This window comes from Trichoderma gamsii (assembly GCF_001481775.2).
Source record: "Trichoderma gamsii strain T6085 chromosome Unknown Scaffold_21.2, whole genome shotgun sequence".
NCBI lineage: Eukaryota > Fungi > Ascomycota > Sordariomycetes > Hypocreales > Hypocreaceae > Trichoderma > Trichoderma gamsii.
The window spans coordinates 66,839-83,120 of record NW_020171358.1 but is presented as its reverse complement, the minus strand read 5'-3'; the positions used below and the strand labels follow the sequence as shown (position 1 = coordinate 83,120).

Genomic DNA, 16,282 nt, shown 5'->3' with positions numbered 1-16,282 from the left:
GTGAGATTCGCTCTAGGGTGAGCTCTAGTGTCATTTAGCTTTGAGAAGCACAGTGATGCAGATGGCGTAAAGAGCCATACAACTTGAGTTTATCGCATTCTCAATAATCAAACAGGGAAAAAGGATAGCTTTTTCCAGTAATTAATAACAGGAAGCTCATATCATTTCCAATATTCTGCTTGCTTGATTTTGCATTCTCGTGGAGAAGCTTGGCTTATACATGTGTTTACAAGACACATGGCATCTTCCCATCGCAAGTCACCTTCTTGCCTAAATTAATGGAAATGTCACTAAGTTTTATAATTGAATGTACGCCAGCTCCTCTTAAACTCTTGAAATTCAGCCGTTCATTCTTCGGCCATTGTCCTTTTCATGCTGCCCCCTCCCTTATACTTTCCGCTGCCTCCCACCTTCTGATGCATCTACGCCCGTGGCTGCGCCATTGTTCGCCGCCAGAATCGCATCCAGCAGTTCAGGGTTCGCATTCAGCATGTCCTGGGACTCTGACTTGATACGTCTGGGGTCCACCTTGCCGATGACGGGGACTGCTGTGGCCAGGATCTGCTGGAATGGCACGGCCACAAAGTAGCCGCTCTCGTCGAAGAAGGAGGCAAATGGCTTGGCCACCTCGATGATGTGGGATTTGGCGGATTTGTCTGTAACGGTAATGGAGAGTCTATATGTGGGATCCAGCTTCTTCGTTGTGCTGACTACTGTGATCTGTTGTAAGTCCCCCGTTAGCTGCTGCACTGCCGTCATTCATGGCATGGCATCCAAATTACCTTTTCTCCAGACGGCGCAGTCCCTTGGTATACAACGCCCTTCTCCACAAACATCATCCAGAATGTCAGAGCACCATTTAGAAGCGTGTAGAGGGCCACTGCGATGGTTGTATAGATCTTGGTGTCCTCAAAGCCCAGCTTGTAGTCCCATGCGAAACATGCCGCGCAGATTATGAACGCAGTGTATCCCAGTCCTAGTCGCACGTCGCTCAGGAAATGTGTCTGCTTGAATTTTAGAGAATTGAGGTAGTTGGGAATCGCATCGTCGGCCGTGTTCTTAAGATCTGTGGCCACAGTGTCAGCACAAAGAGACTTGGCTAATTGAACGCTTAAAAATATAGTATCAAACAAGCTTGATCTTACCGGCAAGATTGTACAGCGAAATCTTTTCTGCAGCCATGATTGTGGTTGTGTTGATAGAATCGCGAGTATCGCAAGGCTGGCGCTGGTGTAAGTTAAGGCAGAGGTGGCCTGTAGTTTACTTTGTAGTGGCTTCGTTAGTGCTGCGCGCCGATCGTGGGGTGTTCCAACAGCTGTGCCGGAAATATGGGGCGCGACGGCTGCCGGCGGTAGGATACTCCGTAATAGCTGTCCTCCACCTCATCATTGCCAGCTCTCCATTGACGGCACATCTCGCAGCCTCTCACCCCTCTATCGCAGCACCATTGCCAACCGCTGTCGGCGTCGCATTGCATTCGACTGCGGCTCATCAGCCAATTCAACCACCATCATGGCGCAAATTCCAGCTCAGACCCTATACAGGGACCCCCAGCTCTTGTACGTGGCCCTGCGGCGAAGCTCCAGCTGGCACAGCTAACGTGATGTTTCTGCTCATAGCTACTGGATCCTGATCCCCATCACCATTGTCATGGTCCTGACAGGCGTCCTCCGCCACTATGCGTCCGTCCTCATGGCTACCACCCCGAAGAAGGCCGACATCAAAACCATCCGCGAGCAGCGTGCCCTTGCCCACGGCGCCAATCTGAGGAACAACTACCACGTTCTGTCGCGCAAGGCCTTCGAGACTCGCCGAGACTTTTTGATCGATGGCTTTGAATCCGGTGCCTACTTGAAGAACCCGCAGCAAAAGGGCCAGCCTGCGGCGAACCCGCTATCGGATCCGAATGCTATGGAGGGCATGATGGGCATGATGAAGAACAACATGGCCATGATCATTCCCAACACATTGATCATGAGCTGGGTCAATGCCTTTTTCAGCGGATACGTCATCAGTATGTCGTTAACATTTTTTTCTGGGGTGATGACACTTTGTGCTGACCTCGCGCAGTGAAACTGCCCTTCCCCATCACCATCAAGTTTAAGAGCATGCTGCAGGCTGGTGTCCAGACCAAAGACATGGATCCTCGCTGGATGTCCAGTATCAGTTGGTACTTTTTGTGCATCTTTGGTCTCCAGTTTGTCTATGTCTTCCTCCTCGGTAGCGATAATGGTACGTTCATACAAATTCTCTCTTATATACAGCACGCGAAAGCAGACTCTAACATTCTACAGCCGCTAGCCAAATCGCCCAGCAGATGCAGGCCCAACAGATGCCCGTCGGCCCCATGGCCCCTGGCCAGGATCCCAGCAAGATGTTCAAGGCCGAGGCTGAAAACCTGGCTGTCATTGAGCACTACTCTGTCTTGGACGGTGTCGAGGAGCGACTCCTGGAGAGGATCAAAGTATAGAATGTTTGATGTTTTTTTGAGGAAAGACGAACATAATATTATAAATAAACTTGTTACCCTTAAACGCCTTTAATAATGCAATTAAGCACCATCCCACCATAAGCATACTCCGAGACCTTCAGCCGCCATGCTGCCCTTGATCTTGTAGGGAGTCTTTGCCGGCGTGTCTTCAGCTGCAGTAGGGCCGGCCGGAGTCTGGTCATGCCATTCTTCGTCGATAACCTGGAAACGAACCATTTCATGGTTATCGTAAAATAGGCGTTCTTCATCAAAGTTCCATATCCAAATTTGCTCGCTATGATTACTATTTGTGTTGTTAGAGCCTGTGACACTTTGACCGTTGAGTCACAACTGAGATCGAGAACGAGACTCACTATTCAGCCCCCTGGGGTAGCTCCTCATAAGGCACGAAGATGTCGTCAAAGAAGTCTGTTCTCAAGTGTATTCCAGAGGGAGTCGAGCTGCGTATTCTGCCAAGCATGACCTCGCCCTTGAAAGGTCTAAAGACTATCATTCGAAACTCGACTGGTTTTGTGTAAGCATATTGAAACAGCTGCAGAAAGGAGAAGCTGTCACTGCGTCATACCATTAACGTTGACCAGGCCAGTTCCATGGCCTATCAGACCCTCAGACGTCCATAACACGTCGTATAGTGATATGCATAGTCCGATTTTTTGAACCACCTGTACCAGAAGATGAGTTTTAGCTGGCTGTTGCCTCTCGTGCCACCCAAACACGTGCAGCGCAAACACTGACCTTGTTTGCGTACTTCGCATTAATGTTATCCTCTATTGCCACGATGCTGTGCTTTGAGAAGTCTTCTGGAGAGATCTGCACCAGATCCGAAAATTTGGTCTGTGACTGACGGTTAGTGGTGGCTATACGAAACGCGCACCCATAGATTCTAAGACTTGCAACGGCATACCAGGATAAACATTTTTCTTGTATTTTGCTTAGAAAGTTCAATCGTCTTTCTCAATAGTGATTCATAAGCGGCGGCAAAGATAAGAAACCATCACGGATGAGTGGCCGTCGTCAGATGCATTTCACTTCAGCGCCTTGATTCGTAGCTCTCACCAACAATCGATCTCATCGTTTTGGAAATACGTACAAAAAAGTTAGAAGCTCGGCGAAATGCTTGTCGAATAAATTGGCGCTAGCTCTATAATAGGCTTAGCTTCGCGGCACCTCGCCCGAGATTCACTTTCACCGCCTTCTATATCCAGACTAGCGCACCTTTTGCCCAGTGGCACTTCATCTTCTGGGAAAGACAGGCATCGTCAAACATCTCGCTGTCGATTCTCTCATCCCAGACGTCCCTGAGCAGCGTCTTTGCCACCAACATCCAGGTCCTACGTTTTGTAGCCTGGAATATCACTGGATCGCAACCATTCGTCTCCTCTGTTTCTCAATTTGATTTCTTACCTGGTTCATCCTCGTCGAATTCCTCCTGCTTGCAACTCCCCGTCGAGTCCGAGAAGTCTCGAAGTCCGACACTCTTTCGTCATCCTCTGCATCCGCCTCCTGCTCGAGTATTCCAGCAGCCGATGCTGCCTGTCATTGCTTGACTTTCTTCCAAAGCAGCCAGAACCGTTCCAATCCTTTTCTACATGAATCTATAAACAATGTCGACGTACAATTACGCACCACCTCCCCCTCCGCCTCCCACCTCCGGCGGCGCCAGCTACGGGCAGTCGAGTTCGACCCCGTACGGCCAGAATCGCGGTGGTGGATCAGGCAGTCGTCGAGGCGGCCACTATCATGGAGGCCGTGGCGACTATCACAACTCGCAGCCGCGATACGAATACACTGGGCAGCCATACCCAGCCCAACACGCAGTGCCTTACGGCAGCTCTCACCCGCCGGCGAACAGCTATCCGGCTGCTCAGCCGCAGTGGACTCCAGACCATGGCCATGCTGCCGCTCATCACGCACATCCGCATGCTCCTGTACCGCTCTCCGCAACAAACTACCACCCAAACTATGCTCCCCAGCCTTATGCTCCCTCTCAATACCCCCAGCAGGCCCCTTATGCTGCCCCTCAGCCTTACCCCTATCAAGCCCCCCCTCCTCCACCCAGCCAGCCGCAGTGGAGCGGACAACCAGCTCATCAGACATACGGGAATAGCAGAGGTCGCGGGGGAGGCTACAGTGACCGTGGAGGTCACAAGCCGTCTCAGGGCGTGCCTCCTGTCCGCCACAGCCATGAATATGAAGCGGCACCTCCTCCGATAGTTGGCAGCTTCCCTCAGTCGTACCCCCCTGATCATCGAGTTGTGCATTATCCTCCACCCCAATATGCCTATGCAGCGCCTCCGCCTCCTCCTGTTGCCGCTCGCCACCAAGAACCTTCACACGGCCAATATCCTCGCCGAGGGCGTGGCGGGCACAGAGATGGCCATGGCAAGGGGCGGGGTAGCCATCACTCCCACCATCATGGAGCTAATGATAAGCCACGCCTACCAAAGCCGTCCAATAACAATGTGGATAACTCTTCAAAGCCTGACAAGTCTGAGTCTCCCTCAGTTGGTAAAAAGAAGAAGAGAAAGACCAATACGCTGGGCCTAACCCCGGGAGTTGACTCGGAAACAGAAGATGATGAGGGAGAGGAGAAGACCCTCACCGAGCTAATTGGTCAAGAAACTCTCAAGTGAGTAATCCAATTTTTATATACTCATGTGCTATATCCGTATTAACCACGTTCACTTGGCTTAGTATTAGCGATGTGACGGCTTTTATCGCCGAACGAAAGAAAAAGTTCCCTACCAGAGCGCGCATCGAAGCCAAAAAGGCCGCCGAGTTGGCGCGAAAAGAAGAGGACAAGGCTGCCTCTCTGGAGAAGGAAGCTGATAGATTGCGAAAGCAACTGCGAAGAGTCGAGTTTTCCATCAAGAGAAAGCGAGAGCAAGGTGATGAGGGTGATGAAATGCGGGAGCCCTCTGATGACTCGTCTGACGATGAGCCAGAACTCATGTCTAGCCGCACTCAAACCGCACCACCTCTCTCTTCCTCAGCCAACAAGGCTGATATCACTAGGCATTGCAAATACTATTCTACTGGTGGAACTTGCGGGAAGAAGGGCAAGTGCCGCTTCGTCCATGATCCCCAAGCTAGGGAAGCGGCGATCAAAGAACGCGAGGCCAACAATGGTCGTTTGACTATCCAGCAGCGCTTAATCTTGAACGACAAGGAGCAAGAAGACTTGGCTATCCTTCAATCCATTCAATATCTTCGCGAGAAAGGCCTCATGAACACTGCTGGAGCTTCGGCGGTTCCCGCCAGTAAAGAAGAAAAGCATCCAGCGTCTACATCCGCTTCCAAACCCACACCAGTGCCCAAATCTACGCTCACGTCGACATCTGCGCCTGCTTCTGTTTCTACGCTGCCACCTTCTACGTCCAGTCTCCCTGCTATCCCACCACAGCCCGCTAAGCGCGAGCCACCTCGCAAAAGCAACCCGCCTCCCTCCATCATTCCCACCGCTAATAGTATCAGCGCTCAGGGAGTGAAGCACTATCAGGGTTGGCTCCTGAAACCGTATGGAAGCTCAAGTGGAAAGCAGTCACGGAGCGATGATTTACCTTGATTGGGCTGTTTGAGTACGCACAAACACAAACCTTTTCATTGCCTTCTTCTCAAAACTATTTGAATAAGCCACACTCGGATATTCATCTACACATTCTACACGATATTAGATATCGTTTTGAAAACATGTGTGCATTTTCTATCTTGTTTTGTTCTGCTCTTGTTTCAAAGTGCGGTTGATGTTTTTATATAAAAGAAGATCATTCTCATTGGGCAGAGTTTGTTTGACAGCCTTGCAAGTGTGACAATGTCGATCTGGGGACAAAGGCGGCGCCAACTGGCTCCTAGATTCTTGAATATGAGCTCGGCTGGATGCCCTGGGAAGCCATATTCTTACCCAGCTGTGACTTTTCACACACATCATTCTTCATCGACACCACTCATGTTTTTTGTCAAAATTTAGTCTGGTGATTCCTTGAAGGCTCGCTTGCCTCTCTTTGCAGCTCAGCTCGTTTGGGCGCGAGAAGAGAGGCAGGAAGTTGTCTGCCTTTACAACAACTAACGCTTTTCTCTTTCTCATTAACAATTTTTAGGATTCAGTTGATTGGGTCAAAAAAAGGACTTTAAAAAAAGGCATGGATAAATCTGTTATTTACTATATGCTATATAAAGGCTGGCGAAATTGTTTTCTCTATTCTCTTCGTTTGAATATATTATTCCTAGCTGCTCGAAGATATGGTTCATAGGTTCATGGTAGTCAATACGATTATTCGGGTTTCCCATACAGAACCTGCTTAAAAATATAGTAGAAGCATAGTAGACAATTATACACATTGGACGACTGTCGTTGTCGAGAAAGAAGATGAAAGAATAAAAGCTAGCTCTAGCTCGCAAATCGTCCATCCCAGACACTGCAGCCAAGTCCTTGTTTTTGCGCCATAGAATGCAAAATCCAGTCTTCCCAAGAAACACCGTTGACAGAATATAAAAAAGCCAGACAAAAAGCCAAGAGAAAGAGAGAGAGACTCAAAAAAGGGCACAAAACAGCAAAGTGCGACAAGAAGAAGAAATAAACAAAAGAAGAAAAACATTACCAGAAACAATCCACCAAGAAAGGTCTGTGGAATACCACAAACTTTTCTCTTTTTCTAATGATGAAACTCCGTCGCTAAATGACTCGGACAAAACGGTCTGCCATTTCCTTCTGTTGCAAGCTGCTTAAAACGCTTATTCTCCCCCTGCACTTTTTTTTTTTTTGCTTTCCCCAACGCCTATTTGCTTTCATTCTTCATTAATTCAGCTTCAGTAGCCATGTGTCGAATTGTCAAGTAACAAACCCCTTATTCGCTCTAGAAATTAAACAGCTAGAGAGAATATGTCGTAATGAAGAGAATCGCCGCGCACTAAAAAAGGTTATATCGCTAGGAGACTGGAAGAACGCAAACACTCTCGCTTCGCATTTTTCTTCCAAGCTATTTTTAATTGCTCAACGTCGATTAGCGCGGAGAGCATCGAGAGCCTTGCGCTTCCTCTCCTCCTTTGCCATTTTGAGCGACTGTTCGAGCTTCTGCTCTCGTTCATCTTCGCGCCGGGCAATTCGCTCCGCCATCCGCTCTTCGCCGTCGATGTCGTCCAGGCCGGCTTCCATGTCAGACGATCCATCCGATGCGTAATCATAGCGTTGGCCGTCGTCTTCTTCGTCATCATAATCGATGAAGTCCTCCATGTCTTCATCATAATCATCCTCATACCGTGACCTCCTGTTTGAGCTGGGCCTGGGTGGAGGGGCATTGAGAAGGGCTCCGCCTCTTGGGGCGTTGGCCTTCTTTAACGCAGCGCCCGGCTTGGGACGTGCCGTTCCGGTGTAGCCGGTCGTCGCTGACGCTGCCTTCTTAACTTTCTTCTCTGGTTCTGGCACAGAAGCCTTCCTGGAAGGCGCCGCAGCCTTCGAAGGTTGTCGAGAAGCAGCGCCGTTTCGATCACTCTTTGAGGATGCATTCCCGTTGGTGCCATTGCGCTGTCCCGGCTTCGAGGATCCCTTGTACCCAGTCCCAGTAGAGGGTTTCCTGCCTTGAGCACTCAAAGGTGCACCCTTAACATCACTCCTCTCCTTATCCTTCTTTATAGCTCCTCCCTCAGCCTTTTTGTGCTGAATTTTCCCGACCTGGCCCATAACGGCTTGTGCCCGTTGGGCTCGGGCAAGGATCTCCGCATACGAGCCCTTCTTCGGAGGAGCTTTGGGCTTGCTTGGGTCAACTGGGGGTGGTGCTGGGTGTCTGCTGGCAACTACTGGCCTAACCGGTCGACTCGCAGAATTGACAGGCTTTGGAGGGATCGGCAGCGGTCTTGACAGAGTAGAGGTTGCGGGCCGCTGTGGTAATTTTGCAGGGTGTGCGAATAGACGCGGTGTCTTTGAGTCATTCCTTGGAAGATCATCGTCGGCCTTTCGTTTGGTAGAAGCGCTCTGCGGTCGTTGGATGGCTGGTGCAGGGTTGTCCGAAGACTTCCCACCACTGATCTGGGCCAGAAGATCTCCGATCTGGTGATATGGATTAGCCACTGTGCCTATTGATGCCCAAAGATAGCCAAACGGGAGAAAAGGGAAAGGAAAAGCGACCTACCGGCATCTTGTCTATCGCGAGACTTCTAGTCCTTCAAAATCGAGAATATTCCAGCTAAATTTCTCACGTAGCCCTCCCAAGTCGATTACACGCGGCGATGCATAGATAACGTCGCTCCTCGGCTCGTCCAGCACGGAGGAATCGAATCGGCGCCGAAGCACGCTCCCCTCGAACAAAGAGGCAAAAAGCCTTTTGGTGTGGCGCTTCTCGAGCTGGATGCGCACCTTGCTGTTATCAGGAGACGTTTTCAATGGAGAAAGTGAAAGAAAAGTCGATAAAGCGATATTTGGCCAGCGAAGATGAATAAAATGAAACGGGTATCTACAACAAACTATCACAGCAGCAAGTTCAAGAGAAAAAGAGTTCAGAAAGAAAGGCTGGCCAATGCCGGCAGAGCTCCGGCTAGATAACAGGGTGACGCCACAGCGGCTGTAGAACAAGGCAAATTGCCACGTGACGTCGAGACGTTATCTGTGGCGGTGCGATAAGAAAACGAGGCTGGACTCAACGCCCTAAAGCGCATCGTTTTCGGCTAGCAGCAATTTTAGCGCCCACAATGTAAATTGCCCTGTAACTTCTATTTGTGGGAACTTTTTTTTCAAACTTTTGTTTCGACAACAAGCCATCAACCACCACCAGAACTCGAAGGCTTCAGTCTCCGCCCAACTTGCGGTTAAAGTGATTGATTTCTCGTGTTCCTCTTGAACCTCCTAAAGTGAGTTCCCTCTCCTTTGACAGCTGTGCAGTTTGAATCGACCTCGAAGCTGGATATCACTGTCTCTTCGATCGAGTCTGCAGAATTGTCGACGCTTCCACATACCTGCCGCCTTGAAATAAGAATATTCGAAGATTTCTAACAATTTTTTTCCCTCCTACAGAACACTTTCAAAATGAAGCACCTCGCAGCTTACCTCCTGCTCACCCTCGGCGGCAACGCCTCCCCCTCTGCTGAGGATGTTAAGGCTGTCCTCAGCTCCGTCGGCATTGAGGCCGAGGATGAGCGTCTTGAGAAGCTCATCTCTGAGCTCTCTGGCAAGGACGTCAACGAGGTATGATTTGATCCCCCAACCGAAAATTTCCTCACAGGCATAATCTAACAGCATCTCTCTCTTATAGCTGATCGCCGCTGGCTCTGAGAAGCTCGCTTCCGTTCCCTCTGGCGGTGCCGGCGGTGCTGCCCCTGCTGGCGGGGCTGCTGCCGGGGGGGCTGCCGCCGCTGAGGCCGTTGAGGAGAAGGAGGAGGAGAAGGAGGAGTCCGATGAGGATATGGGATTCGGTCTTTTCGACTAAGCGACCTATTTCTAAACAGGATCCGCAAAGTTACGACCCTCTACGAATTTCGGAAAAGACACGAGCATGTTGTGCGGTTAGCCTTTCATGGCTCTGGTGGCGTGGGAGGATTAATTGCTCATGGCTGGCATGGCGGCTGTTATAGGCTGAACTGATAGGTCCAATCATGAAATTGACGACTTGCCGTTTTTTCGAACACCTGCTTCCTTGCTCATATTGTGACGCTGGCTCCAACGTGATTTGCTCTTGGTTGAAACGTAGGCTGTGTTAAGCTTTTCACACGCGTGAAGGATTTTGGCTATATGTATATGTGGATTGAAAGACTCCATTTGTCAAGGCACCAAATGGTTAGTTAACCTGTCTCAAAGTCATGTACTACGTCTGATTGTTTGGACTACCCTGCACAAAAGATAATTCTCCACGGAGAAGAGTGACCGAACAATGTATATGGTATCAGCTGGTTAAACAAATGTAAAAGTGAGATGTCGGTATTTGTTTGTATTATGATTCACTTGTACAATTTGTATTGATCCGGGTTCTTTGCCCAACGATACCACAACAGTCATATATCCCATTAACGACCTAAGCCGCCAAAACAATTTCTTCGGCGTTTTGCTTTCCAAATACATACATGCAAACTTCTAATCTAATCGTACAAACACATAATAAACAAGATAACCTTTTTAATATATCAAACCATAGGCGGAAACTTCTCCGGGCGATACGTCGCCTCAGGCGCTCCCCAAGAGAATGTTTGATGCCGTCTCGCAACATCGAGCTCTTCGTATTCTGGCAGCGGCGAAGTAACTGGATCGTCAAAGGTAGGCAATTCAACGGGAGGAATTACCACTCGTAGGGGCTCTAGCAGAGCCGCAGATGGTAGAGTTGGACTGCTAAATCATGTTGTTAGTAATGCGATGGACACGACGATCTGATAATCGACATAGAGGACGGCCGAATCGAGACATGGAATATTATTCTGACAAATTACCTGCGTATGATATGTATTTCTCTTGCAAGAGAGCTCGCTGGCGTCACAAGAGGGCTCGCTGGCGTGGTAGGAGGGCGCGCCGCTGGCATAGAAAATTGATAGAGAAGTGAATCGTTGACTGGCCGCACCGGAGGCTTAGAAACTTCTCGCACCTCTGCCGTAGCCTCAAGCTCAGCAGGAGTTGTTTGGTCATGCTCCGAACGCGTATTTCGGTTGAACTTCTTTTTCCAGCGTTTATTCAACTTTTTTCTGAAAGATTCCAAGTTTCGACCAATACTGTGGGTGGAAGGGCGGCTGCGGCTGCTGCGGCCGGCGAAAAAGCAAAAGGCGGCGATGACGCCGACGATGGTGCAACTCCCCATGACGATGCCGATGATTTGCGCTGTGGTGTTTCCTGAAGTGGGTTGTGGTGTGGGTGGTTGTGTAGTTGTTTCTTTTCCTCTGGCCGGAGCTGTTGCGGTTACCGTTGTTGTTACTGTCGTGGTGATAGTTGATGCTGGGCTGCAGGCAGTTATTCGTGACTGAGCCTGAGTAGTAGGAGATGGTATTGATGGGCTGGTCGAGACTGCTCGACATTGCTTTGTTAGTATCGCCATCCAAGCCATTCCCCAAAATTGGCACATACCGATAGATGTTGACGCCCCTTCATGAATCGCTCGGCACAAAGCCTTCTCGCCAAACATCACGGCCACAAACGCCACAAATCGAAGACACCGCATGGCGTAAGATAATGTATTCTAAATACCGCTGGAGAATGATACCATCGGTAAATATGCTGGCGATCCCTACTTAAATGAAGAGGGAAGAGGCGAGGAAAAGCTATGATTTCGGGCTTCGTTCTGATCTCAACATAAAAGAAAGATACCCGAATGGCCATGGCGTTCACCGGATGCACGAAAGCAGCTCGCCAGCTGCCGACTACCCTGTTTCTCCCCATCGGAGAGAATGGAGAATACCTGTAACCGTGGATGGGCCACCTGATGGCCATGCGTGATCTTGAAGTCAAGGCGGATCAGAGGCAAGATGCCGGATTGGGAATACTGGCATCGTGTCAACCTTCGGAGAGCAACATTAGAGCATTGGCCGCCTTTGTCTCTTAAGCTTGGTTCTACGTGATGTTGCCGGTCTGCATATAGGTATCAGTGAAACAATCCATAAAATATATATAGCAATGCCGAAGCTTAACTCAGTAGTCGTAGTTTGATCATGGATGTATGATAGTCTATGAGGATATCTGAGCATTAGATAGTCTGCCGCCACCCCTGCTTTCCAACCATTGCTTCTTTTCCCTTTTGTTTGCCGCTTTCGTTATATCTTAGCCCGATAGTTGGAAACGTGGCGGTCAAGGGCTCTCGTTTGTTTACCATGTCTAGTGACAAGAATCTCTCTGGCATAAAGAATTCGACGGGCAGCGCGTCAAATGAAATTTTTGATGGCAGCATCCCATTGGGCCAGCTTCATCTTTATTCAAATCTAATTCTTAGTCTAACAACAACTCTACGGCTGTAGCCGTATTCACTGTGTCTTCGCTTTGACCTTGCTGCCACTTGGCAAGAGGTCGGTCTCCCGTAATAACCTCCAAAAACACCAAAGGTAGCAGATGGAGAAACCTGCCGCGCCTACGCCGACGTTGGCGACAACCCATAGATCTGGCTTGTCAGTTGGCGGTGGGACAAAAGCCTCTAAGACATGCCACGCCGCCATGGTGACATAAAACGTGCTTTGTAGCAGAGCTGTGCCCCACTGGACAAGAGCTGACTGTCCTTCCTGGAACGGTGCACTCCAGGAGGTTGGAGGGAGGCCTAAAAGGTATGCCCAAAGGAGAGTGAGGGCTGTGTAGGGCACCCTGAGGTCGACTCGGTGCAACAAAGGGAACAACGTCCAAGCTCCAAGAAGGTTGGCGAAGCCCACCCAAGCACGGAATTCGCCGCTCATCCCTTGTTTGCCGGCTAGCAGCAGCGTCATCGGCATCAGGGGCAGAAGGACGCTCTTCTCGTGGACCTGCCAGCTGAAGAGGAAGAAACCCCATGCGGTGGCCGCAAAAGCTAGCGGAAGAGCCGACTTTCGCGGGCGTAGGAACAGGACGATATTGGGGGGGATTATGGAAAGAAGAGTCATTCCGAGAGCGGCTTTCTGGAGAAGTTCCACGGGGTAATTGCGCAGCTTGATGACGGTGTTGAGCGCACACCAAAAGTTTGCGACTTTGTCTTCGAAAAGGCCACGGGAAAAGGGAAAGACCCGATGAACCATCTGGACTAGCTGCTCAACAATCGGGTAGTAGAAATGTTGAGTATCAATGTAATTGGTGATGAACGAGAAGATGGGAAGTGGTGCGGCAGCCCCTTTAAGCTCGGGTATAGCATTAATGCCGCGGTGCTTGTCATAGAGCACGCCAAGAGCCAGAGGTAGAACCAGCACACCGAAAGAGATGATGGTGACTAGAGCGATGCCGAATAGCCTGCTGGGGTTGATACCTGTGGTGATGCATCTTCCCAGAAGATACGAAAAGACACTAAAGGCGTAGTAGAGCGCCATCTGTTTGAACCCAAGGGCGGCCACAAAGAAGACGGCCGCCCACATGTATCTCTCGGCGAGCATACTCGACATGCTGGCCACAACGAAGCCAAGCATAACGGTGTTGTACTGGAAGTGAACATGGTCGATGAGAATCGTTGCTGGTTGCATGAGAATAGCCACAAGGGCTAGGTTGCTTGTCCAGTTATTCACCCCATTGAGCCGGCTGAATCGTCGCACAAAGACGGTAGTGGCGGGAACGAAAATGAGGAACTCGGAGACAATGACTGTCGCTCTCATGAAGATCTTGAGTGTTGGATCGTGGGAGCCGCGCGAGGACACCAAGGCAAACCACTCCGGGTTGATCCAGTTTCCGATCTTGCCCAAAGCCCAGCTATGATACGCCGTGAGAGGAGGGTAGTCGAGCCCCCACCATTCCAGATCGTGGAAATACCACTGAGATATCGGGAGATGCGCGGTGATCTCCATCCAATGGCGCTGGGCCTCGTAGTCGCCAAACAAGGGCGGTCGCTGGAATCCTGTTACAACACGCCGTCTTCTCGTCAGCCACTGATCAGAGCAAAGCAAACAATCGCATAGCCGTTCTCGCAGGCCTCACCAGAGTATCCCCAGAGCCCGGCAGCCCATCGAAACAGCCCAACCACCATCAGTATCAGCGGCAGCACCTCCCATTGCGACGAGGACGTGCGCGCCGGCCACAGAAAGGCTGCCAGAGGGAACGACGGCGTGCGCACGAGGGCCTCGGATCGCACCCGCACAGGCTTGTCGATGTCATTGTCGGAGTTTTTGGGCTTCCGCCGAGGCTTGTGCGGCGCTGGGCTTGAGGACGGCATTGTCACCGCATGGGACGAGGACTGAAGCTCGCAATGCTTGTGATATTCGCAGATGGAGATGGACACTTGGAGCTTTGGCGCCAGGGCATCTCCAGATTGGGAAACTGGAGTGGATAGTGGAGCTTCAGGGAGTTGGAGGCTTGCAGCTAGTATGTAGTACTAATTGATCAGATTTACAGTGCAAAGGGCGCCGTTACAGGGCAGGTGGCACTATAGCGATGGCTACAGCGTTCAGCAGCGCAGGCCGGCAGATGCTCGGAAAGAAGGCCACGCGCCAAGCCGTTGTTAGCTAATCATTACGTTGTTTATCAATTTATCAACGGGCTTTTTCTCCATGGACTTTTGGGGAAATTTGGTGGGGGCGATCAAACTCGATTGAACAAACAACGCCAACAAAGCCTTCATTGTCATCCGCACGCTTCACTCGGCTTTTGTCTTCGGCGCAGGCGGGTTTCTCTTGCCTTGGCCGCACTGCCCCGGAAAGCGAGTATCTGCTGAATAATGGCGAGGAGGTAGTCCGGCTCAAGTACTGCTCTGGTTGGCGACTGCGCTGCCCGCTCCGGACTGCGTCGCCCGTCAATGCCCTTTTGCTTTGCGACAATTCATCGCAGCCGAGATATACCTGATGGCCATGTTTCTCCCAAGCAGATTCGCTGCCTCGCCGCCATTGCGAACGCTGTACCACGGTTTGTAGCCCTGATTGACTCGACACGGCTGCTCGGCGCCACTCTGTTTGCTAACCGTCTGACAGCCTCTAGTTGCGCGTCCAGACCTCGCCAGGCGTCGCGGACCTGTGCCTATAAATCCATGTCACAGGCGCTGCGCTCTTATTCCAGCGCGCCTCTATCCTCGTCTCCCAAGTTCTCATACCACATCGCCGCGTCTTTCATCGCAAAGGACCGCCCGTACGACCCGTCCACTCACGTATTCCACTTCAACCCGTACAATCGAATCCAGCCTCCCCGACATCGCCGCAAGTCCTCTCGACCCGATTCCGGCCACGATGCCTTCTTCGTGAGCAGAGTCAATGAGTCCGGATCTGTGGCGTTTGGCGTCGCAGACGGAGTAGGCGGCTGGGTGGATTCCGGAGTCGACCCGGCTGACTTCTCACACGGACTATGCGATTACATGGCTGCCGCCGCATACGAATATCCCTCCGAATCCGATGCGCCTCTCACAGCAAGGAAACTCATGCAAAAGGGGTACGAAGCGGTATGCGGGGATCCAAAAGTGGCCGCTGGCGGCAGCACGGCTTGTGTTGCAATTGCGCGACCCGAGGGCGTCTTGGACGTGGCAAATCTTGGCGATTCGGGCTTTCTACAGCTGCGACTAAACGCAGTGCATACCTACTCCGAACCACAGACCCATGCGTTCAACACTCCATTCCAGCTTTCAGTCGTCCCGCCAAGCGTTGCCGCTCGAATGGCCGCCTTTGGCGGAACGCAGCTTTGCGATATGCCGCGGGATGCTGATGTAACACAGCACCACTTGCGCCATGGAGATGTGTTGGTCTTTGCTACCGATGGTGTGCTGGACAACCTGTTTAACCAGGAAATTCTCCGGATCGCTAGCCGAGTCATGGCGACGAGCGGCGCGTGGAATATGGCTGCCAACGACGCCGTCACTGTAGCTGATTCTCTAGACAGTCTTACGGGGTCTCATGAAAACAATGCAGCAGATGGCAAAACGACAAAGGCCGTGACATTGCAAAGTCTACTTGCGACTGAGCTGGTGCAGGCTGCTAAGCAGGCAAGCATCAATACAAAAAGAGATGGACCATTTGCTAAAGAGGTAAAGAAATACTATCCCAATGAAAGCTGGCATGGAGGTAAAGTCGACGATATTTGCGTTGTCATCGCCGTTGTCTCAGAAGATGCGGCCGGCATCAAAAGCAAGCTCTAAATCACCGGAGCAAACCGAACCGCAACTTGGAATGAATAGAATTTAGACATGCTCAAGGCAAGCACATGGACTATATGGTTAGAGAGAGATGGGATTGGATTGGACGTATAAACGG

General features: G+C 50.8%; 8 protein-coding genes across 8 annotated transcripts; 4 read left to right on the top strand and 4 right to left on the bottom strand.

Annotated features, from left to right (window-relative positions):
* Nucleotides 1-387: 387 nt before the first annotated feature.
* Nucleotides 388-1,182, bottom strand: TGAM01_v206240 (hypothetical protein; the record flags this gene model as incomplete). Its single annotated transcript, XM_024549829.1, has 3 exons — nt 388-720; nt 783-1,066; nt 1,146-1,182. 3 exons carry the CDS (start codon nt 1,180-1,182, stop codon nt 388-390), a joined length of 654 nt encoding a protein of 217 aa, XP_024405393.1.
* A 330-nt stretch (nt 1,183-1,512) lies between these two features.
* Nucleotides 1,513-2,470, top strand: TGAM01_v206239 (DUF850 domain-containing protein; the record flags this gene model as incomplete). The annotated part of the gene is made up of 4 exons (XM_018808847.1): nt 1,513-1,559; nt 1,620-2,014; nt 2,071-2,232; nt 2,295-2,470. The coding sequence occupies 4 exons, from the start codon at nt 1,513-1,515 to the stop codon at nt 2,468-2,470; spliced, it is 780 nt and encodes a 259-aa protein (XP_018657946.1).
* An 81-nt stretch (nt 2,471-2,551) lies between these two features.
* On the bottom strand, nt 2,552-3,407 carry TGAM01_v206238 (DNA-directed RNA polymerase III subunit RPC8; the record flags this gene model as incomplete). Its single annotated transcript, XM_018808848.1, has 5 exons — nt 2,552-2,774; nt 2,845-2,995; nt 3,057-3,153; nt 3,227-3,325; nt 3,396-3,407. The coding sequence occupies 5 exons, from the start codon at nt 3,405-3,407 to the stop codon at nt 2,552-2,554; spliced, it is 582 nt and encodes a 193-aa protein (XP_018657947.1).
* A 688-nt stretch (nt 3,408-4,095) lies between these two features.
* Nucleotides 4,096-6,056, top strand: TGAM01_v206237 (hypothetical protein; the record flags this gene model as incomplete). The annotated part of the gene is made up of 2 exons (XM_018808849.1): nt 4,096-5,120; nt 5,186-6,056. 2 exons carry the CDS (start codon nt 4,096-4,098, stop codon nt 6,054-6,056), a joined length of 1,896 nt encoding a protein of 631 aa, XP_018657948.1.
* A 1,425-nt stretch (nt 6,057-7,481) lies between these two features.
* TGAM01_v206236 (hypothetical protein) lies at nt 7,482-8,622 on the bottom strand (the record flags this gene model as incomplete). Its single annotated transcript, XM_018808850.2, has 2 exons — nt 7,482-8,534; nt 8,617-8,622. 2 exons carry the CDS (start codon nt 8,620-8,622, stop codon nt 7,482-7,484), a joined length of 1,059 nt encoding a protein of 352 aa, XP_018657949.2.
* Nucleotides 8,623-9,506: 884 nt separating this feature from the next.
* Nucleotides 9,507-9,906, top strand: TGAM01_v206235 (60S acidic ribosomal protein P2; the record flags this gene model as incomplete). The annotated part of the gene is made up of 2 exons (XM_018808851.2): nt 9,507-9,665; nt 9,733-9,906. The coding sequence occupies 2 exons, from the start codon at nt 9,507-9,509 to the stop codon at nt 9,904-9,906; spliced, it is 333 nt and encodes a 110-aa protein (XP_018657950.1).
* A 2,506-nt stretch (nt 9,907-12,412) lies between these two features.
* TGAM01_v206234 (alpha-1,3-glucosyltransferase) lies at nt 12,413-14,265 on the bottom strand (the record flags this gene model as incomplete). The annotated part of the gene is made up of 2 exons (XM_018808853.1): nt 12,413-13,950; nt 14,031-14,265. 2 exons carry the CDS (start codon nt 14,263-14,265, stop codon nt 12,413-12,415), a joined length of 1,773 nt encoding a protein of 590 aa, XP_018657952.1.
* A 579-nt stretch (nt 14,266-14,844) lies between these two features.
* Nucleotides 14,845-16,167, top strand: TGAM01_v206233 (hypothetical protein; the record flags this gene model as incomplete). The annotated part of the gene is made up of 1 exon (XM_018808854.2): nt 14,845-16,167. One exon carries the CDS (start codon nt 14,845-14,847, stop codon nt 16,165-16,167), a length of 1,323 nt encoding a protein of 440 aa, XP_018657953.2.
* Between the last annotated feature and the right edge of the window lie 115 nt (nt 16,168-16,282).